Here is a 22712-nt window from a genome sequence, read left to right on the forward strand (position 1 = left end):
AGGACATGTGCAGCTACAAGAGAAATCAACATGAGGATTTTTAAGATGAAGAGGGTTAAAATTTGACTTTAACTGCTTTTGGCAGGAGATGCTTCATGGTTCAGGCTAAAACAGTCATTTACACGCCCCAAGCCTTTAACAAAGAAGGAAACATCTGAAGCATGGTGCCATCATCTCCTGACTGGCAGAGGAAATCATTAATCACTGAAAAAGTATAATCTTAAAAACCATAAACCTCAGTGCCCACTAGCTATGATGGTTTTCATCAGGAAGCCAGAAAAAGCTACAACATTTATGTGACGTTGTTCTTCAGGAATGACGAGAAACGTTCATCTTGTAAAAGAAGGAAATGATCAGAATTCTTATAAACCGTAGATGCTAAACATCAAAGCTACAGGAGTCTTCTGTTTCACTAAGAAAACCAACAACAGTCATTAAAAACAACAAAATTCAAAGTTTTGAATGCTTAAATATTCTCTGATTGAACGCATAACTCAAATGTCTAAGTAAGAAATGCACTTAAATCATTTGGGAAACATCCTTTTAAAAACAGAAACCTACAGCTGGCTTTGAAGGTGAGGTGCTCCCGCTTCCATCGTCACCTTTCACCCACTGGTTGATGAGATTGGCCACGCCCACTTTTAAACCATCAGCATCCTGGAACAAGAAAAAAATAAGCTTTTTAAAATAGAAAAACTTGCTTTTTTATAAATATTATGACTAAATAGGAAATGAGGACAAGTCAGCATTAAACTGATGGCAAAGATGTTCATGTACCAACCTTAGATGAGGTGGCTGAGATGACACTTAGGCTCCAGGCTTCTCCAGCTTCAAACAGGTTCTTCTTAGAGGCAACAGGTTCAGACGAACCCATCAGGTCTGTCGGCACCGGGCAACTCGACCTCCCTTCTTTTGATGAGACCTCAGAAAGACAGTGTGGAATCCAGAAACTTTAGATATTATCCCAGTTAAGATGATAGTTTCAGGACAAATGTGCTGAGTTCACAAAGGAAGGAAGTATTTATGTTTATAAGTAATAAAAGTTCTGGTGAAACATTTCAGCATACAACATGAAGTCAGTTGCCTGTGTGTGATCAGCTTGTGTCTGAAAAGCTTTAATGAAACACCGTCCTCGTACCTCCAGAGCCTGAGCATATTGTTCCAGCTTTTTATCAATCTTACACACAGGAAGAGGTGATGTTGTCTTCTTCAGGCTGCTGGAGCTGTGGAGGATAATAATAATAATAATAATAATAATAATAATAATAATAATAATAATAATAATAATAATAATAATAATAATAATGTTGGCTGGAAAAGTGTATTATTTAGGGATGTAAGAAAATATCGATATGGCAATATATCGCACATGTTTTTCCTGCAATATTATATAGATATTAAAAAGATGTGTATTGAATATTTGGAAGAATTTACATGCAAACATGTGTATTTTCTTTTCTTTTGGTGCAATTCAAACACAGACCAGTAGTTGGCAGCAGTGTGCAATGGGTTTTGCTTCCACCACTGAAATGTAAATCTCTCTACTATGGTTCAGATACATCATGTTAAAAATGTATGTATCAGTTTGGACTGTTTTTTCCCAACAATAATTACAGTCTAAAATCGCTAATATCGTCTGGCTGAAAGTATCGCAATATATCGTGACATATCGTAATGTCTCCCTGTGTACGTAACATATCGCCATAATTTCACCAATACTCATCCCTAATGTTATTAGGCTGTAAAAAAGAGAGTAACCCAAATGTGTTTGGTCATGCTTGATTATTAAAATTCTCTGGTTGTCATTGAAACTGGTGACAAGAATACATCTCACAGTTATCACGGTTCATTCTTGTGCTTATCTGTAAAATATAATATTAATTCATACTCACCTCTTCCTCAGAGACTCTGTTCTTTCCGTTATCTACAGAAAAAAGACACAGAAGGCTTTGAAATATTTACATTTGACTGTCTTTTTGTGTTTTGTGACAAAACTGTCAAAATTAATTTCATTAAATCAGATCTCTCTCGTTTCCTGCTCTAGGGGGTTCAGAGGTCTGGGTTCTAACTCCAGCAGTCATGTGGGGATGCGTGGCACGCCCTGGACGGGTCTCTTGTCCACAAAACCACTCACTCACTCACTCACTCACTCACTCACTCACGTCAGTCAACCTGACATACGTGTTTTGTTCTGTTGGAGGAAGCTGGAACGTCTGGGGAACACACATGGGAGAACATGCTAATTCCTGCTCCATTCTGACAATGCCGCTCTTTCACAGAAAAAAAAACAGAAGATATCTTTTTTTCTAATCTTTTGAGAAAAGAAAAGATTTAAAATAACAAACTCAGCATTCATCACGAAGCCTTTTTTAACTTCCTGACTCAGAAGAACAGTTCAGATGCAGTTTTAGGTCTTTGTCCAGCAGCTGCTGAGAGACGTCGGGGTGTGTCCGTGCACTTGGCTCTGGAAGAGGAGGTTTGGTGGAAAATAGCACAAAGATGAAGTGACCTTTGACACGGAACAGCAGCACTCACTGAGCATTTTCCATCTGCTGAGGATCGGCTGTTTGCCTCTTCCTGTGAAGAGGGACAATGAGCTGAGATACAGACTCCTCCATAACATCAGCAACAAAAAAACATCTTTGTTTCCCTCCCTTCTTTCTTTCCAAATCAGTCTAGATAACATGACTGGGACTGGGAAAGACTACGGGAGTAGCTTATTTAAGAATAAAAACAATGCTCTTACTTTTATTTTGTTGTATTTGTTCTTGTTTTAAACGGTTGAGCTCTTTTGTTGTGAATTTAAGCTTTATCCTTTGTAACATGTTCAATATTGTTCCTCACAAACACACACATCCTTCCAGGAGATTTATAACACAGTTTTAGACCACTCCTGACTGCTGTTGCTGTTTTCTTCTTTTGAAAAGAGCTGAAAAAGGGAAACCAACCACTGGCAGCAGCCTGGACTTTGTCAAACAACAAGTTGGAGACATGACACAAAATCTGATAAACCAGCAAAGGAATGTTGAAAATGTTGTTAAAGTTGAGATCAAGTGCCTGAAAACCAGAGCAGAATCAACGAATGCTGAAATGAGCTGCCTAGGCCCATTAGGAGCTGCCTCCTCATTCCTCCACAGAAAAAAAAAAACATTTGGCCTTTAACTCATTAACTGCCATTGACGACAAAAGTCGTCATTTTAAATCCAACTGTTGCATTTTTTTATTGTATGGGTGTGGGAACGAGCCCCGCACAGTGACAACAAACATCCCAGCTCTAAAGCCGATCTTTATCCGCCTACGTCACACTTCACGTGATCAGGAAGCAGAAAATCCATGTGTTAGATCGTTTTGGGCCGCTGCTGTAAAATAAGTGAGGAGCGAACCGGAAAAGCTTCTGCCGATCCCAATTCAACAACGGATGATGAAAGAACGGATAACACTCGAAACGCGCTGATTCTTCCTGATGTAAGAGGTGAGTCTTAGCTTTGTTTTGGTAGTTTTGGCATTGACATCATCCTACCGCACAACATTCTGTGACTCTTAAAAAAACAGTTAAAACGCTGAAAAACGCTGGCAGCGAAGAGTTAAGAGTGACGAACATACATTTGTTCTGGAAACACCATAAGTCGGAATTCCTTTTGAGTTGATCTAATCCTCTTTTCTTTAAATTTTCACTCCCTAAAAACCAGACTTATCTAATTGTTTAGAATGGTCTAGCTCTGAAGGGTTCTCAGCGTTCCTCATTAGCTGCTGGCTTCCTTCAGGCACAAGCAGATTAGAGTTTGAGACAGGACGAGGTGTTTTTAACTCTCTTGTGCTGATTGGGCAAGTTGGACTGATTTAATGCATTTCTTGTGATTCCATGCAGCTGTTTTGGAACATCTGAAAACATAATCAGCATAGTAACAGTGAGAGTAAATGAGTACTCACAGGGTAAAACTGGATGAGGAGTTTCTAGAGGAACAACAAGGAGCATGAAGAGAAGAAAAGATCTATTAATATTCTGAACCAATAGCAGCATCCTCAGACTTTACCCAGACATTAGAAACATGTCATGAAAGACATGCTGTAAGATACACAAGGTGTTCAGTAGACCACCTTTGGTTTTATGAGTCACCTTGAAGGTTGGGCTCATGGGACCATAGCAGTTTAATGACTCCTCGCCTTCACTGCCGCTCAAGAGAGACCCTGAAGATCTGCTGTACATCTCCTCGCTTCTCCTCCTCCGAGCCTCCAGGAGTCTCTGAGACAGCAAAACAACGAGTGTTTCTCACTTACAGGTAAGTTAGCAGGATTCTGTCCTGATGAACAAACTAAAGGAACTGGGAAATTCTCTCTATTATGTGGTGTTTAGAGGCAGAGGACCAATAAGAGCCGCTGGTGTTAGGAACTGGAATTTCTTACAGAGTCTTACATCATGGCTGCGTTCGTCAGGCTACATTTCACTTCTGTCCTCTGGGAGCCAAACAGCATTCTTTGGCTTTATTGCCTTCAGGTTTGAAGCCAGATTTTGTCATCTGTAACCTTTTTATAACAGCTCTGCGTGTTTTTGAGTCTTTTATGAAACACAAGAGAAAAGGGGGAAGGTCTGGAGTTCTGTCAGGATACAACTGCTGAATGAAAGTCTGAGAAAGTAAGAGGCCAAATAAACCAAAAGTTTTGTAGAGAGAACGAGAAAAAGGTTTTTCTATTTGTTAAATCAGCTGAGGAAAAGGTTTTTGCAGACATCTGGGGAGTTGGTGAAACTTAAACTGTGGTTTTGTCAGACCTAAAGTAAGGATGGTCATGTGTGTGCTTAGTGTTCATTTCCATGAAAACATTGTTTCATGTGTAGAATGCTAGATGATTTGAGCATCATTAACATCAAACAATGTCTGATAATAACGTCACAAATATCTGCAACAGGGGGTGTTCTAAACTTTGCAGATGATGCAAACCTGCTGAGTTTAATGGAAGAAAGTGCTGTAATGAAACAGAGCAGAGATGATTCATCTCCAAAACAACAGGGTGATGTTCTTCAGAGCAAGTCTCCATGTTCAGCTTGGCCCGATACACATTCCACCATCCAATCGTAATGCAGAAGTGAAAAATAGGACTTATCTGTAGTGTAAATGTGGCTTTAAAAGAATAAAAAGAGAAAGTTTTATTTTTGTTGAATAAATGGGATGTTGTAATATTACAGTCATGGGTCTTTGGGGTTAAAGTGGGGTGATATTATCTTTTAATAATAATAATAAAAAAGCTAAGCTAACGTTGTCAGAAATGACTTGAATGCAAATCACTCACCACCTTCATTGCAGAGTTTCAAACTAAGATTATCCGTCAAATGATGGAGTTGGAATAAAAAATACTACTCTGCATGACTGTGTTGGGGACCTCTCAGCTGCTTTTACACAGACTTTAAACTCAATATCTGCAAAACTGACTGATTTTAAACCATGTTTTTGTGTTTGCTACCCTTGACTAGACGTGGCATCTTGAATCAGACTGACTCTAAAGTTTAACCACTGCAGACGAAACTCTAGTTTTTACTTTCTAAGCATTTCATTCAAATCTCCAGTTATTAACACCAGTAAACACATTATCACCCATATTTCACTTTTCAGTGCAGAGTTTCAAAAATGATGTAAATCTACCATTTTCTGTTCAAATTAAGTACATTCTATAAATCTGCATACTATATTCTGTTCAAATTTAGAGAAATTCATTTCAAATAAATAATAATAAATGAACAGTAAACAGATTTTTCTGCAATGCAGTTAATCCACAAAAACAGTTTTAAGTGACACACATTTTAAAATGTGTTTGAATTCACCCTAAGTCTGAGTCATGATGTTTACTCATAAACGTTTGTGAGAGTGTCAGCTTAAGGAAGTGTTGATGTATTGAGTTTACGCCCCATCGTACGCGACCGAAACATAAATCAAAATAAAATACGCTCGGATCACCTGTTTTTATTCCTCATCTTCATCTAGTGGTTGTGATTGACTTTACTGATGAAATGCTGTTCATTCATTAATTCACTCATTCATTCGTTCATTAACAATGTCTACTACATAAATAAACGTGTGCCTTTAGAAAACAAACCACATCAGCTGCTGTTTACCTTGTTTTGAACTTCCTCCTCCTGCTCCTCCTCTTCTTCCTCTTCCCTCTCCTCCCTCCTGACATAAAGATTTTCCTCCTCTTTAAGTGTGAAGCTCAGCTCTTCCTCATCTTGATCTTCCTCTCCTGAGTTCTGCAGGAGTTCAGTTGTCTTCCTCCTCAAGCTTGGCTTCACTTCCTCTCCCTCTTGCTCGTCTTCGGCCTGCACCTCCGGCCTCACCTCCGCATCCATCCTGCAAGCTCCTCCTCCGAAGTGAAGATCAGCAAACTGGTCAAAGTTTCTGTGACAGAAAAAAAACAACAACCACAAAAATAAAAAACAAATCAATTGGTACCTGCTGAAAGTGTTGAAATAATGAAATAATTTCACCTAAATTATCGGTGCATATTTTACACCCATCATCTAACAGCTGAAGCAGATCATTTTAAACACATTGTGGATTTTTAATCAGCACTCACTCTAAACCTCTCACATTAATTTGAACATGTTCCTCAGACAAAACCAGTGATGACTGAACTTCCTGAGAGACACGTTAAAACTGCTGGGCCACAAAAATGTCATTGTTTCACGTTATATAACTAGAAAAGCCTTTTATTGTGAAACTTTTTTGCAAACTGCTCAACAATATATTGAACATGCAATATTTGTCACGTTTGAGTCAGGAGGAGGTCAGGACCCAAGATGCAGAAACCCAGAACGACACAAGGCAAGAGCGTAGTAAAATGTAAAATACTTTTATTAGGAATCAATGTCCAAAAATCCAAGAAGGGGCAGGAAGCCAAGCCTAAAGTCAGTAACCCTACTGGCAAAAGCAAAAACATAAAGCTCTGTGATGAGCACAACCTAGAGTTTCACGAGGAGGAACGGAACAGAACAGAACAGACAACGACAATGAACCGACAAACACTGAGAGACCCCAAACAGGGTTATATACACAGGGACTGGGTGACTAGGAGACGAGGAGCAGGTGCGTGGGGAATAGGGCGCAGGTGAAACAAGTGAGCAAAGGAAAGAAGCAGAAAGAAGCAGGGGAGAAAACTATATCTTAAACCTGTAAACCAATGCTACTAAAACAATCCAAACTAAACTTAAACACTGTAGAACAAAGGCACAGGGAATCTAAAAATAAGTAAACAAATGATCTACCGTAAATCCTCTAATACAGGCCCGGGCCTGTATTTGACTCAAGCTCATCAAGCTCCAGGCCTTCATTGGAAGGAGGACCAGAATTAGAGGCAGGCCTCTATTTCTATTTGAGCAAAATGAACTAATGGTTCGCTGGAGTTTTTGACAACTAATATTGTGCCCACATTTTCAAAGTTAAACACATTTCTTTTAACAACGGTAGTTTCTGCTTCAGCCCTCTCCCCCCTCCCCCTGTGCAGCGGCCTCAAACTCACTGATGCGCCTGCAGCCTCTCGGAGTTCCTGCTGCTCTAAACATTAAAATAATTATTTCATTTTCTGTTCCTCACTTCTGATTACCTTCAATGGTGTCTGTTTGTTGTAACCACCAGGTACAAAAACTAACTTGTTTTTATTTGACCATTTTTCTGTCCTGCCTGTTTATTATCTTCCTGCATCTCCTCAATCCTAAAGAAAAACTGCTACCTGGGTTCATATATATTCACCTTATGAGTTACCTTTGAACTGCAGTTCTAAAAGATCTACCGACCGCAAAAACAACGGAGTGCGCGCTGCTCGCCGGCCACATCAGTGGTGCTTCACTGAGGACAAAACAGGTGATGCGCCCCGCTCCACAGCAGCGAAAAGCATCAGGCACAAATAAAAGACAGAAAACATAAAAGGAAATGAGCCGACATGAACGATCACGTGTTAAATTAGTTTTTGAGGTGGCGACAACTGATTTGATAACGTTACTGTGGCCGTGCTCAGTACACAGATGTCTGGAGCGTGTCAACAATCAGAGCTTTGCATGTGCAAGCTGGTTAAGGTTAGGATGGGGGTGAGGGGAAGGTTAAATTGCAAGAGGGTAAAGGTCACAATTTGGTTAAATGTCCGTTTTACGGCGGCTGTCGGTACCAACGCTCTGGCAGAGCGCGTTGCCTCCCGACGCGCAGGAGCTTGTCACCTGCTGACAGCAGGCTGCTGTCTTTTACGAGGACTGCATCTTGCCGGTCATTATCACGTGACAGCGACTAGTCGATGACAGGCATAAAAAGTCACTATAGAGCGGTGAAGTCGACTAGTGACTAGTTCATACAACCCCTGCTACTGCTCCCCAGAGTGTTCTGCAGCATAATCAGCACGTTCTCTTTGAACTTGATATCAAATTTTCGCCTCCTCTTCGTCTCCGCATGGTTAAAGTTACCCTCGCGGTCTATCACTGGCAAATCAAAAGTGAGACGGATGACACAACCGTCCCCCGTACTTGCTTGTTACCACATTCCACCCGGCCACAATAAAAAAACGGCCATTATTCACCTTCGCCGACTCCAACACCGGCCAAAATATGATACCCGGCCGTTAATTGAATGCAGGCTAATATTAGAGGATTTATGGTAACTGGGGGACGAGAACTGAGGATAGACTAGGAGAACACGAGGGAAACCTGGAGGAAGCTGGGGACAAAAAGGGCTGGGGACTACAGGGAGCATAGGACCTGAGGGGATACCTGGAGGGAGAAGAGGAGGGGGCTGGGGACCAAAGGGACACAGAACATGACAATATTTAAATTTAAAGTAATGGTTTATTGTAGAAAAGGGTCTTTAAAACTTTGTAGGAGTTTTTTTATGTGCTTGTTTAAGGAGGAGAAAAGCTGATGGTGTTCCGTGTGCTGACAATACATTTTATTCCATCAACAGCAACAAGAACAACATTGGAGTCTTTCTTCAGTAATGTTTACTTTATTTAATTTTAATGAGCTCTTAAATAAAACCGAGTTTCTGGTTTTTTACTATGAACCCACAAACCCTAACCCTACATGAAATCTTGTTCAAATATAAACTGCAGGTTTACCAAAAAGAGGAACAATATGGACTTGAGAGTGTTTAGACCAGATGTTTAGTGAAAAACACACCGTGGCTTCATGGTTCCTGCTGCCAGGTCGGACATCCTGGTCACAGGTTGTCTCGCAACCTGCTGCAGCCCAGTGTCCTGAGACACAAAGGCAGAGGAGCTGTACGACGTCCTGCCCGTGTTCTGGGAGGCAGATTCCTGAAATAGCAACATGACGGAAGAAATCAGGTGCGCATGTTTACTAAATCACAGATTTAACGTTGATCTGCTATTTGACATTTAGGTCAAACCTTCTCAGGGTGTTGTGCTGATGCCTCCTTAGAGCTCCTTCGCTCATGCTCCTTTTCAACCTCCTCCTGCTGTTTGGTTTCCACCGGACCTGATGGAGCACAACAATTTTGCTTTTTCTCTCTACCCTGAACCTTATGTTCATTACGGTTTTCCAGTCTGTGGCTCCAATCGCTGAAGCCTTCGTCCTCCTCCAGGACCAAGCAGGACAGCTTCAGCTCCTCATCAGACCTGAGAACAGAAGCAAAGTCTTCAATGTTCTGCAGCACAAAACATTACGTAATCTTGATTTATATCCCTGTGTGTTTCATAGTGATGCACTTTCTCTGTAAATGTTTAATACTGGGAGTCTTTGTGGCACTCTCAACGGGATTGTTTTCTCTATAATGTAGTGCTTCGACAGATTCTTCCCTCTTTACACGTAAAGGGAGTATTTCAGAATCAAACTGCAGGTGATTTGTGTCTCTAAAAGCACACTCCATCAAAAAAGAGGAGGAGTGAGTTTCACTGTACTCCCGTACGCTATCAGCAAGGTCATTCATAAATTTGAAACATAAACAGGTACAATGTTTAATTTGAGACTCGTGAGACAGTAACAAGTCCATGCAAGTGTTCATGAGCACCAGGGGAGTGTTTGTGTTGAAGCTGAGCAAACAGTCAAACTGATCTACAGTTTCTAGTGTTTGCCTCCTCCTGCAGCTCAGCTGCTTTGTTTCTCTGAGAGTCTAAAACTGCACAAAGGCTGTAAAAGAAGTGGTGCAGGTGGCAGACGGGAGCTGAGTTTCTAAGCTCCATGGCAACAGATACAGAAACCATGGCAACACCAAACAGAGAGGCAATGCTGCTTCATGTTTCAGGTCAGCTCTTGTTCAGACTGATCCACATGAATTCCTCTCAACGAGTCAAAATGAAAAACAGAGACAGCTGAAGCTTAGAAACACAAAGTCTCCTCGCCAAACCTTGACACTTCACTTTAAGATCATTTAAGTTTTAAAAGTTTTGTTGACTTTTACTTCAGCTTATCCTGAAGATGGTTTCCTGTCATATGTAAATGCTCAACACTTTGGACATGAAAGTGTGCAAATTAAAACCAGCAGTGGTAATGAATGACATCATCTGTGTCTGCACAGAAACACATTTCTCTCTCTCTCTCTCTCTCTCTCTCTCTCTCTCTCTCTCTCTCTCTCTCTCTCTCTCTCTCTCTCTCTCTCTCTCTCTCTCTCTCTCTCTCTCTCTCTCTCTCTCTCTCTATGTGTGTGTGTGTGTGTGTGTGTGTGTGTGTGTGTGAGTGAGTGACTCATTCATGTGAAATCTCATCTCTAAGGATGTAGGAGTCAGCAACCATGAACAATCAATCTGGGATTTGAAGTTAATGACTATAACAATATCTGCTTACTGAAACTTAGATGGAAAATTTGATGTTTTTAAGTTAAAATTAGTCTCATTAGTCATCACACACTGGTGAAATTCCTCTCCACTTTTAACCCCCCAGTCCAACCCCTTAAAGCTGAGTGCCAAGCAGGGAGGCCTTGGGTCTTGTTGTTAAAGTCTTTTGTATGGCCTGACTGGGATTTGAACCATGACCTCCTAGTCTCAGAGCAGATACTCTACCACTAGTCCACTGACAAGTTTAGATATTTAGCAATGCAGTTAATCCACAAATACATTTTTATGTGATACACATTTTTTAATTTACAGAATAGTAAAATGAGCTCACAGGTCTAAGAAGTTGGTTTGTGTTTCTCCTCCTATAGCGTGTCTACAGAAGTAAAAAACATCATATTTGTTAGTTTTAGTGAGAAATATTTACAGACTTTAAAAAGTGCAGAGGCAGTGTGTTGCTCTCACGCTCACTCTGTGTTGTGTGTGAGGTGGTTGTTCTGGTTGGGCTCTCCTCTGGGCATCTCCCTGGCTCGCCTCCTCCTCTCCCTCTCTACCTCCTCAGCATCCTCCTGGCTCCTCTGTGCCGTCACCCTGCAGTGAGCATCAACACCAACAACTTGTCAGCATGTATCTTGTTTCATTTTGAGTCAACTCAAAAGGTTAGCACCACCGTTTTAGGCCGCGGTTTAGCACAACGTGTAGAGCTTAGAGTTTGTGATGGAGATGACCCTTGACTCCTATCACACCTCATTTAAACATCTTTGTGTTTGCTGATGATGACCTTCCAACTCCAACAGTCAATCCAATGATTTGAGAGTTTCATTAAAACCATCCAGTGATTAATGAGATGGTTAGCTTCATTTAACTTAAAATTTCAAACTGTGCTGCATTCCCTGTACCTTTGAAGTGCAAGTTTAAGTTTACTCAAAGCTTTTGTCTAGTTTACATTGGGTTTTCATGGTTTATCTTCATGCTATTGAGCCAGACTGTAAGAAAAACAGTCAACGTGCTCTGAAAGTGTGACTAATGCAGTGTAACTGTAACACAAAGCCACGGAAGGAGGAATAGAGGGATGATTCAGCACACTAAAAACCCAAATTTGAGGTCTAGAAATTGATTGCTTATATTTTCCTCATAATTGTATAAGGATTTCTGGAGTACTTTCTCAAATGTCAAAGCATTTCAAATAAAGAAAACATCAAGAAAGTCTCCTCTCTCAGTTTCCAGCAGGTTTGAATTCAGTGGCAATAACTACTTGTTTTGTCCAAGAACATCTGGAGGAGCCTGAGCCAGCTGCTGTGCTGTTTCACTTGATCTCAGACACATGGAGCCGAAGGAGAAGCTGAACGAATGACTAGGGTCAAAAATCTATGTTCCAACGCATCAAAGTATTGATGCAGTTAAGCATATTGGAATAAAATTGACTTTGTAAACAAACACATCTATTTTTAATTAGTTTTGTATGTTATTGCCAAAAAATCTGAAATCAATAAATATTCTCGAACCAGAGGTCATGAGTCAGCAGACATGACTTCTGGAGATCAATTCCAGAAAGCTGATAAAGATTGAACTTAAATTAGAGCATATCACAATTTTGCCATAATGACTACAATAGATGTATTTATAAATAGAAACAATGTTATTGCTTGGTGATTTAACAGCAGGTCATCATTATGATGGGTTTGATTGTTCTTCACTGAAGCAGCGTTGCAGAAAAACAATGGGGATTTAGTGTTTCCAGTAAAGAAAATAAAAAAAGAGAATTAATTCCATCATGTGTCTTGATAAGAGCCAATCGTGGGTCAGTTTAATTTAAAACATGAAAATATGGAGAATTGTTTAAACGGCCTTGATTTATAAGCCCGGAGAAGGATACTATTGTTGATTCAGAACTATTAGCCCTTTGATGCATAATAGTCACTACAGTGGACAGGTACTCTAAATTGTTATTTATTTATTTTTGCTATTAAGCACAGCTGTTGAAGACCTTATTGTATTTGAGCGTCTCCATATGGTAAGTCAAGCCAACATATTTCATGTTCAATATGCACGCTGTCCACTGAGATGGACATGTAATAAATGATTTGTAAATTATTAAATGTTATTTCTTTACAAGCCACCTTTTGATTTGAGCTAATTGGTATGTGTGTTAATCAGCAACAATCATTTACTTTCAGTTAACAAACTATTACGAACGGCTTATTTTGATGAAATGCTTAATTTATGGCCTGTTAATATTAGAATTAGTGCATTGGTAATTAACACCTAATAATAGCTTAATAATGACTAATTCAGACTTAGTAGTCCGCTAATAAGCATATTAATTGGCAGCTAATTCCTGGTTAATTTGTGTTCTCTAATCTAAAGTGTAGCCCTTGTTTTCCATCATTAGTGTCTCAAAGTATTTCAGAGTAATGTTTACAGTATAAGAATGACCACTGTCAAGGTACTGATTTACTGTTGCCCGTAACGTATTTCAGAGTTCTGTCTACAACAACTATTTGCACTGATGAAAAAATAAATATTGTTATGAATATTTTGTGTTAACCATTGCAGGTGTTGATATTTTTATGTTCATTTAGTTTTTTTCTTCAAACATGCATTTTTCGTTCAGAGCAAAAGGTCAAGGATTTTATTTACCTTTACATGTTTCGATGGAGTTTGCTTTCTTCCTCAGAAGTGTCACTTCATGTTTGTATTTGAAGCATGTAAAGGTAAATAAAACCTTGATCTGTTGTTCTGAATGAAAAATGAAAAACATGCATCTGTTTAGTTTTTGAGTGTTCCAAAGATAAAATCTGCACAAAATTATAACATTTACTTTATTCGTCCATTTAGTTATGCTTTAGTATTTTTAATAATGTTTTTATTTATGTGAAAATGCAAGCAGGGATATGCTGCTTATAACAAAGAAAGGATCACTGTTGAGACACAGTTTCGTTGTGTTCTATAAAAGTTTTCAGTGTTCCGTCTACAGCAATAATTTGCACTTGTGTAAATATTTCAGTCTGTTATAATAATTTTGCGTTAACCAGTGCAGGTGCTATGTATGTTCATGAGGCACATGTTTCATTTTTTTATACATACAGTATATTATACAAATTTACAAAATGTAAATGCAAAGGATATCTCCCTCATTCCAGTGTCATGTATTGTTATTTTCATTGAAGTCATAGTCTTCAGTAGTGACAAAAGGGCCATAGAAAGCATAAAAATGTTAACAAATATTTAATTAAGAATAAATAGTCTTCACTTTAGAAAGAGTCTCAAAATAGGCTTAATTAGCTATTAGCAATCCACCTAATTAATAGTTTATTGCAGAATTAGTAATCATGTATTACCTCCAAATCATTATTACATATCTAAATTGTGTAATAGTGTAGGTAAAAATGTATTGATAAGAACATTGTTCATGGTTTAAGTATGAATGAACCATAAATAAACAGCTTTTACATGAAACTAGTCAATAGAAGTTAAGCATTAATTATTGTATTAGTCAGTTGCTTAAAAGTACTTTGTTAATGGTTTGTTACATATGAATAAGAAATGAATAAACAGCTTTTACAAGGGACTAGTCATTAAAAACAAAGCATTAATTAATGCATTGGTTAATTGTTTATTAAGTAAGAGTCATTGTTAATTAATTTGTCAAATGCAGGCCATTTACCATTCAATTAATTATGTGTTAGTAGTTACTTACATGTTTATTCATGTATAATTAAGGCTAAATAAGATGTAGTTATTATAAAGTGTTACCCATTTATATCAAAAATCAGTATGTGTTTGATGTCACCAGTTAATCATTGTTTACACTCATACACATTACAATAAGATACATATTAAGGTTAATATGCGCCTCACATAAGAGTTTTAAAGATTCTCATTCACAGTGTCTGAGGAGGGCGTGGCTTTCTGAGGGATGATGGTAAATACTCAGAAACGTGTCAAATTCTGATTTGCCAAACTTGGCCAGAACTCATAACATTGCGGGTTAATAAAACAGGATTTACTTCCCGATTAATTCAGTTTCTCGCTGACCCTCGAACCAGCCAATTCGGGAAAGAAGCATTTTTGAAACCATCTTCTCCTTTGACCTCCTGTCAAAGCCTCTCTGCAACGCTGCGGCTGATACCAGACAACCGGCTCTTCTAAGAGCCATGCAAACATCAGCCTTAGAGGCAAATAAGCATTCCAGCTTTCGACCTTCACCTCGAGGGGTCTCAGACTGGACGGGTCCTATCAGAGCTATCTACAGGTTCCTGATATCAGAGTTTCACTCCATCTTCGACCCCCCGGGTCGAATGAGAACCTCCACACCAAGGGTGTGTAGACTTGGCACGAGAGATTGCGTCTGATGCTGTTTTTAATGAACAACTCTCTAGCTAGAAACAAACAACAAATTCTTTTACACCCAGATTTCACAATTTCTCTCAGACACAAAGAACGGTTGCTACAACATCTAGCTTCCATCACAACACCTCACATCCACCACACCACATCTCCTTATTCATATCTTGTCATGTATCATTAGTTTAGGAAAAATAATTAAATTAATTTCATAAACTATATACCTGACTCTGTCTGAATTAATAAGAAGTGTGTTTCTGGTCCCTGAATAAGTGAAGATCCCTAGAATCTTCTGATTAAACATTCAAAGATCAATAAGATTGATTTATTATATTTATATGGAATCATCACATCTCATTGGTCATAATTAATATGTTTGTATTCCACTACAGAGTCTAAAGTTCAGCTGGAAATCAGTTTGATGTGTGACAGTGCTGCTGTGGCTCCTCAGTCAGGGCTCTGTTGGGGTGAATGGGTCGGCTGGGGATCAGGTTTGATCTGGGTCTGGTCACAGCTGCATGAAATGTCAAAAATGAAAGTAGTAAAAAGCCTTAAAGCACAATTTGAAGGGGTAAACCCATTAACCCACTTCACTGCCATTGATTGTAGCTTATATAAAACAAACCCTCTTTTCAGAGTGTCATGAGAACTCTGAGGCGGATTCCTTTAGAACAGACAGAAACTGGTTTATGAGGTTTGGATATTTGTCTCCAGAATGCATAAAGTACTGAAAAGTGGTCTCTAAAATCACACATGTCGATTTTGAACCTCTTGTGTAAAACTTATCTTTGGGTTCCTTCTGAATTCATCGTTCTGCTCAGTCATGTTTAGCTATCTGGTGGTGTTACATGAAGATGAAATGTGAGTGTTTTTGTGTGGTTTAATGCATCTGTGTTAAACTCTGATGCTGGTGACCTGTCTGGGTTAACCCTGCCTCTTGCCTGCTGACAGGCACCAACCTGTGACCCCGAGACAACATAAATCAGGAAGAGAAAACAAGTTGTGAAGAGAGCTGGTTGGTTTGGGATCTAAGTTACCTGGAAGGGGTTTTGGTTCCATCTGAAACAAAATATTTGTAAATGCAGTCTTGACTTCATGTTTTAACCTCTTGTTGGGAATGTTTTGGTTTAGTCAGGATGAGTCTTCATCATTCCGCTGAAGGTTTCCTCCATACATCTAAATGTAGCAACACAAATTCAAGCAGTTCAAAACAAATCTAAATATATTATTAAAAGTTACATCTTTATATTCATGTGGCTGTTTCAAACTTAAACAGAGCCATCCTACCAAAATAAAAGCATGGTGAAGAGATCCCAATCTAACACCTCAGAGTCTGTTGGATGGTAAGATCATGTAAATCTTTTCAAATTAAGATAATTTATAAATGCTCCTGTTTCCCCTGCAGGTTGAAAAATTAACAAAGTTTTAATGAACTTAAAATATTAGCATGAAACAGCTTCAAATTTCACATGGGGGATTTTTTTCACCATGCTTTTATTTTGGTAGGCTACTTCTATTTTTGGGTGGTCTGAATCAGCATGTTAGCTAAATACTGAGTTTCAAACTGCCATATTTGTATTTAGATTTGCACAAATGGATGTAACTTTCCCAATTAAGATTCTATTCTGAATGCTACTTTTATATACCTTTAAAAACAAATGTTGTCAAGTGTGGTTAACATTTTAAAAGTTTTATTTTATAATTGTTGACCCGTACAGAAGAAAAAAAAAAGAAAATGATCCTTTTCCATCTAATGCATGATTTATGCAACAGAAGCAGTTTGTTCAAATAAATAATGCTAAATCTGGATTTAAAGATATTTCTTATGTGTGTGCCACAAGGGTCAGTCCTCGGAACTAAACTGTTCATATTGTTTATTAATGACCTGGTAAATGTATCTAATTTAATTGGCACAGTTTTATTTACGGATGATACTACATTGTTTTATTCAGGACTAAATGCACATGAAGTAACTTAAGTGATAAACAGTGAATTGATTAAAGTAAAAAAAATGGTTTGATATAAATAGACTGTCACTGAACCTGAACAAAACAAACTTTATACTGTTTAATAATAGAAGAAGCTGTGATGTATCTTTAATGATAGATGGAATGGAAATTCAAAGAGTAAAAGAAACCAAATTTCTTGGAGTCATGTTTGATGAGAGTCTTACGTGGAAATCACATGTAGGTTATATAAAGGGGAAAATCGCCAAAGCCATAGGTGTATTATATAGAGTCAAGTTTCTACTAAATTTGTCGGGGTTATTAACATTGCATCACTCACTGATTGAAACATATTTATTTTATTGTTTTGAAATTTGGGGAGCCACTTGCAAAACTTTTACACAACCATTGTTCATTTTGCAAAAAGGAGCATTGAGAATCATTAATAATAGTAACTATAGAGATCACACTAATCAATTATTTATTAGATACAAAATACTGAAATTTCCTGACTTAGTAGAGTGGAAAATATTGCAAATAATGTACAGAGCGAATATGAGTAATCTACCAACTAATATTCAGAAAATGTTTCATAAGAGAGTAAGTGGATACAGGTTAAAAGGAGCTGATGTCTTTGAGAAACCTAGATTCAGAACCAAAGTGAAGGAATGTAACATTTCTGTAAATGGTGTAAGATTGTGGAATGCCATTAACAGGGAATTTAAAGAATCAACTTCACTTGCTATATTTAAAAAAATGTATAAAATCTAATGTATTTAGTAATTATGAAAAGGAGAATTATAATGTCAAAGATTAGACATGATAACATTAGAAAGTGACTGAGGTTATAATGTGTTTGTTTGGCAGATACATTTTATTTCATAAAAAGGGGCAGAAATCATAAGATTTTTTTCTTCTATCTGCTCCTTTTCATTCAAATGTTTTTTTTCAATGTGTTAATGTATCCTGTATTTGTTTGTGTTTATTTTATACATTTTGAATGAAATAAAATATTTAAATTTTTTTAAAATGGATTCTAAACATTGTGTGCTATGGAGGAGGCTGATTGTGCTCAGTTTACTGTCCTGTCTGACTTATTTGGACCTTTACAATAAAAGTTTGGGCTCCTGCACGTGTGTTACAACAGCTTTAATACAGATTCAAGGTGTCCTGAATGTCTGCAGGGACATTTAACTCGGTGCTGTGAAGCTCCAACGTGAAACTAGCAAACTACAGAGGAGATCTGTCTCATACACGTCACATTTTCCATCATTTACACAATGAGGCAATGGAGGTCTGGTACACGACATTTTCTTTGTGTGTGTGTGTGTGTGTGTGTGTGTGTGTGTGTGTGTGTGTGTGTGTGTGTGTGTGTGTGTGTGTGTGTGTGTGTGTGTGTGTGTGTGTGTGTGTGTGTGCGTGTGTTAGAAAAAGGGGGGCTCTGGACCCAGCCAGATGATGTCATGGCTGTTGGGGAAGTTGTAGCAATAAAAGAAGCATTGAGCCCAGAGGTCAGTGTCATTTTGAGTGAAGTCACACAGAAATGTTCCACCGCTCAGAGGAAATCTGACAATGAAGAGCATCAGTTAGATGAGATGATGAGCAAATCTAAAAGTACAATCAGAGACTCGGACCAGTCCAGAGTGTCACCACCTGAGTACAGGGAGCATTAAATAACAACGTGACTGTAAATGAAAAGGAAACTTTAGTTTAGTCTAGTTCCTGCTGCAACAGGAAACACAGCTGTTTTATTCTGGATGTTATTTAGTGCTGATGAGGTGTGAAACAACTCAACTCTCTTGCCTCATCTTACATACAGTTGATGCCTAACACTAGCCTGGCCTGCCAGACCCGTCCTCTGTTTAATTCTGCCCAGAGAATGAGTCTGGTAACTCACAGGCAGAGAGGCACTTGAGGGGCGGGACTAGGCAGATCAAAAATGACCAATCAGAAAAAAAGACGGAAATCCCGACTGTACCGCATGATGCTGTAGTTTTCTAGTTGGAGTAAAAACATAGCATCTGGCAATGAAGCAAACATCTTTTTTTTTTTAGAAGAAATGCGTTTAGCGCTTCTACTTGTGGTTTTAAAGACATTTGAGTCATTTGGAACAGTGGAAAGAGCCACAGCGAATGCCACTTCAGTCAACATGTTCATGACAACCTCGCCGTTATGGTGTGTGATTCATAAACATTTATATATACATATCTATGGTGTGATGTGCGATACTCAGCGCTGACTGGCTCGGTTAGAATTCTCAGGGTGTGGGGATATTTGAGTAGGAGAGTTCCCAGACCCTTTCTCTGTGCAGAATTAAACAGAGGAGGAGTCTGGCAGGCCAGGCTAGTCTAACAGCATTTCCATGTAAAACTGCTCACTGAACACAAATCCAAATGTAAGAATTGGAAATCAGGTCCTCTACTGTTGTGCTTTAAGGAATCTTGCAGAAACTGGCCACATTAGTTTTATTAGTCACGTGGTTCTAATGGCAGCAGTGTGGAGAAAAGATGTGGACGGTTATTTTAAGAATTTATGTAACAAATAAAAAAAGAACTTTTCTAAAAATTTATTTAATTAAATAAATAATTAAATGTATTTTGTTACATCTTTAGTCTGCTGCTGTACCTGTTTGTGAGGGTACGTTTCTGCCCTGAACGAGTTGAGACTGAGGTTGTTTGACTGTTTCAGATCAGTCAGTATCTCACTTGCAGTAGACAGCGGTCAGAGTGTTTATAGTCTGGAGAATCGGGGAGATTTCTCACAAATCTAATGACAACAGGATCTCATTCAAAGCTGAATTTCATCCATTTAAAATAATTTCTCTAAATTCTCATTAAGACTGTTGTCACCCGTGGGTGCATCAAGGTGCTGCTGGATCTGCTGATATTTATGTTTGTAAATAAACAGAATATTCTACAAGAAAGAGTTAAATAAAAGCATTTGCAGGTAACATCATGGCTGAGCCTGCACGGGACAAGCAGTTGAGTCCATCTGTCCTGAAGGACATGGCCTCTATTCCTCCAATCAGAGGCGATGCAGAAGGATTCTAATCAGGCCCTTCCAGCTGAGTAAGGTATCTTGCAACTGTAAGGAACTCCACTTAAAAACCTGAACACAACAATATTTACACAAAAATATTCATCTTCTCAATCTCCCTTTTGCTGTGACCTTTGTCATGAGTCATGTTTGCTGAGCAGACGTTTTATTTATGCTGATAATGAAACATATTTACCCCTGAGGTTGGAGCATTCACACACGTTTGTAGTTATGTGGGAATAAGAAACATCACAAACTCTTCAGTGTGATGCACAAGCATTTACTCACCACCAACTGTGTCACCAGTCATTTATCCAAGTGTAAAAGTGGATTTAACAAGTTGTGCTATTAAATCTGAGTGGCTTAACTTGATTGGTTAAATCCTTCATTGAGATATTTGTTGTTTGTTTCTTTACAACACAATATTCTGTAACTTTAAGGGAAAGTGGGTCATTTTCAATTAGGATTAGCAGAAATTATCCAAATGTATCAGTTTCACATGATTCAACTGTTTCCTTGTTGAATGAAACTATTTGTCAAAGAAACTTGAGTCATTTGAGTTGAAGGAAATAAAAATCAAAATACTAAAATAAATGATTTTGGTTTATACATAAAATGCTTTTAGTTATGAACATTTTCTGTCCAAAGCTGGTTTAGTTATGGCAACAGTAAAGCTACTTTGTGACGTTTACTCTTTTAAAGTTCTCATGATTTTTGAAGCACCCTGCAGGTGATGAAACGAAGATGATCTTGTTTTAAAAAAAAACTTTTCTCTCACCTGATGAGGTTCTGCAGGTGCTGTTTGCTGGAGCTTCTCCTCCTGATGGACTCTGACATGCTCCTGGTCCTCGGTCCTGGTTCTGGTCCTGATTCTGGTTCTGTAGACTCAGAACTTTCCTTCAGCTGCTCTCTTTTCCCTTGGTCCTCTAACTGGCGTTGGCCTCTCCCTCTCTGCTTAGTCGCAGCTCTCCCCTCCCTACATGTGGTTCTCATTGAAGCTTTTTGACCCCCCTCATCATCCTCTCAGAGGTCATGTGACTCTCCCAAGGGGAAAGTAAGATGATATCATAACAGTGGATCTGAGGCAATATTGTGAGCACATATTGTGTTTCTGAGGGAAGTGTAATCAGCATCTCTGAGATGTTGTAGTTGTTTACTTGATGCTAATGAGTAATCAAGCATTGTTGTTTCCTTTGTAGTTAATCTCTTTTCTTTTTACTAATGAGAATCTGTAAAGTCCACACTGTCCTGTGGGTTAGGACCTTTCTGTTCTCCCTAACTCCTGCAGAAAGTATCGAGATGATTTCTGCCTATTGATGAATATTATTAGTAGCAGAGAGAAAGCATGAATGTCAAATGCGGCCTCTTGACTCTATGTTGCTTTAGAACACAGCTCAGCATTTGAACCTGACATTCATGTCCCTGTTTTCTGATTTTTGTCTGTTTTCGTTTGTCATGAATACATTCTTCCTCTGGTAGTTTAAATTTTGTCATTAAAAAAAGAAAAGCCCTAAAATCTGCAAAGTGCCAGAACGTATACATCTCTGATTTCAAAGTTATTGACAACAAGTTTTGCGTGAGTGCAACTTTAATGTGTGTCACAACAGGAAATGTTGTTCGTCGCTCAGCAAATTTCAGAATAATTATCAGTTGTACAGTAAATGTTGGATATCATTTCCTGTGTTTCAGGTCCTTTTGAGCAGAACACAACATGACTTTTTTATAAGTCAGATCCACTTGTTTTTATTTCCTGCTGGCTGTATCATGACCTATCTGACCTAAATATCTGATGCAAGAAGAGTCGTCTTAAAAACTGTGGGAAAACATCGTCATGGTGTCACTTTCTGTTTGATTCTGAAAAGAAAAGTTTCTTTAAATATATAAAACCTTATAAACACCTTTTTAACACTTTGCACGTAGCTGATTCTTCAGGCAGACACAATACTGTGATTTACTCAGGTGGAAAGTTACAAATTACATTTACTCGCATTACTGTAATTGAGGAGCTTTTTTGTGTATTTATACTTAAAAGTATTTATACTAAAAGTAAGTTCTTTTTTTAAGAATTGTACTTCACTCCATTTTCAATCATATCCGGTAAATAGGTTTAATGATAAATTTGAAATATTGCATTTTGCAGCATCGGAACAGAAAGAGAGACTCCTGCATGAGCGCTGTGTCTCACCCATCGGGGGTATGGGTGTAAAATTTTATAAATGAGGACGTTAAACAGCCACATTTTTCCTGCAGTTTTGCTCAGAAACATCAGCCCAATCCCTGTGATGCATTCGCAGTTTACCCCCTCTCTCCCTCTCCTATTAGATGGAACCCGGCACCTTCCCGCACTGCTGTTACGTCAGTATTCTGCTCGGTTCGGTAGCCGGAATCGGTTCCGTCTTTAAAATGTGTTTCCTCAACTGCTCCTCACAGCAGCAGCAAAACAACATTCCTATACAACTGATTCCCAGAGTGTTCTGCTCATAGAACAGGAGACCTGCAGCTTCTGTGTGTTTAAACATCATGTTTGTGCAAATCAACATTTAATACTGGAGCTAATTCAGTTGTAAACATCACGTGCTCCATCCCTTCTGTGTGACTGAACTCAGAAGTTGCTTCTTGATGCCACAG

At 38.6% G+C, this 22712-nt stretch overlaps 1 protein-coding gene across 1 annotated transcript in view; it reads right to left on the reverse strand.

Annotated features, from left to right (window-relative positions):
* lsp1a (lymphocyte specific protein 1 a) overlaps positions 1-21043 on the reverse strand; it is a 29926-nt gene extending 8883 nt beyond the window's left edge. The window contains exons 1-12 of the mRNA XM_070554934.1: positions 20863-21043; positions 11227-11346; positions 9375-9603; positions 9146-9282; positions 6107-6386; positions 4118-4243; positions 3931-3954; positions 2536-2577; positions 1893-1924; positions 1139-1223; positions 782-922; positions 562-657 (exon numbers count right to left, since the gene is read on the reverse strand). Coding sequence (XP_070411035.1) covers positions 562-657; positions 782-922; positions 1139-1223; positions 1893-1924; positions 2536-2577; positions 3931-3954; positions 4118-4243; positions 6107-6386; positions 9146-9282; positions 9375-9603; positions 11227-11346; positions 20863-20921 — 1371 coding nt within the window. The 5' untranslated portion in view covers positions 20922-21043. The remainder of the gene's footprint in view (positions 1-561; positions 658-781; positions 923-1138; positions 1224-1892; positions 1925-2535; positions 2578-3930; positions 3955-4117; positions 4244-6106; positions 6387-9145; positions 9283-9374; positions 9604-11226; positions 11347-20862) is intronic.
* Between the last annotated feature and the right edge of the window lie 1669 nt (positions 21044-22712).

The sequence above is a fragment of the Nothobranchius furzeri genome, chromosome 9, assembly GCF_043380555.1.
Source record: "Nothobranchius furzeri strain GRZ-AD chromosome 9, NfurGRZ-RIMD1, whole genome shotgun sequence".
Lineage (NCBI taxonomy): Eukaryota > Metazoa > Chordata > Actinopteri > Cyprinodontiformes > Nothobranchiidae > Nothobranchius > Nothobranchius furzeri.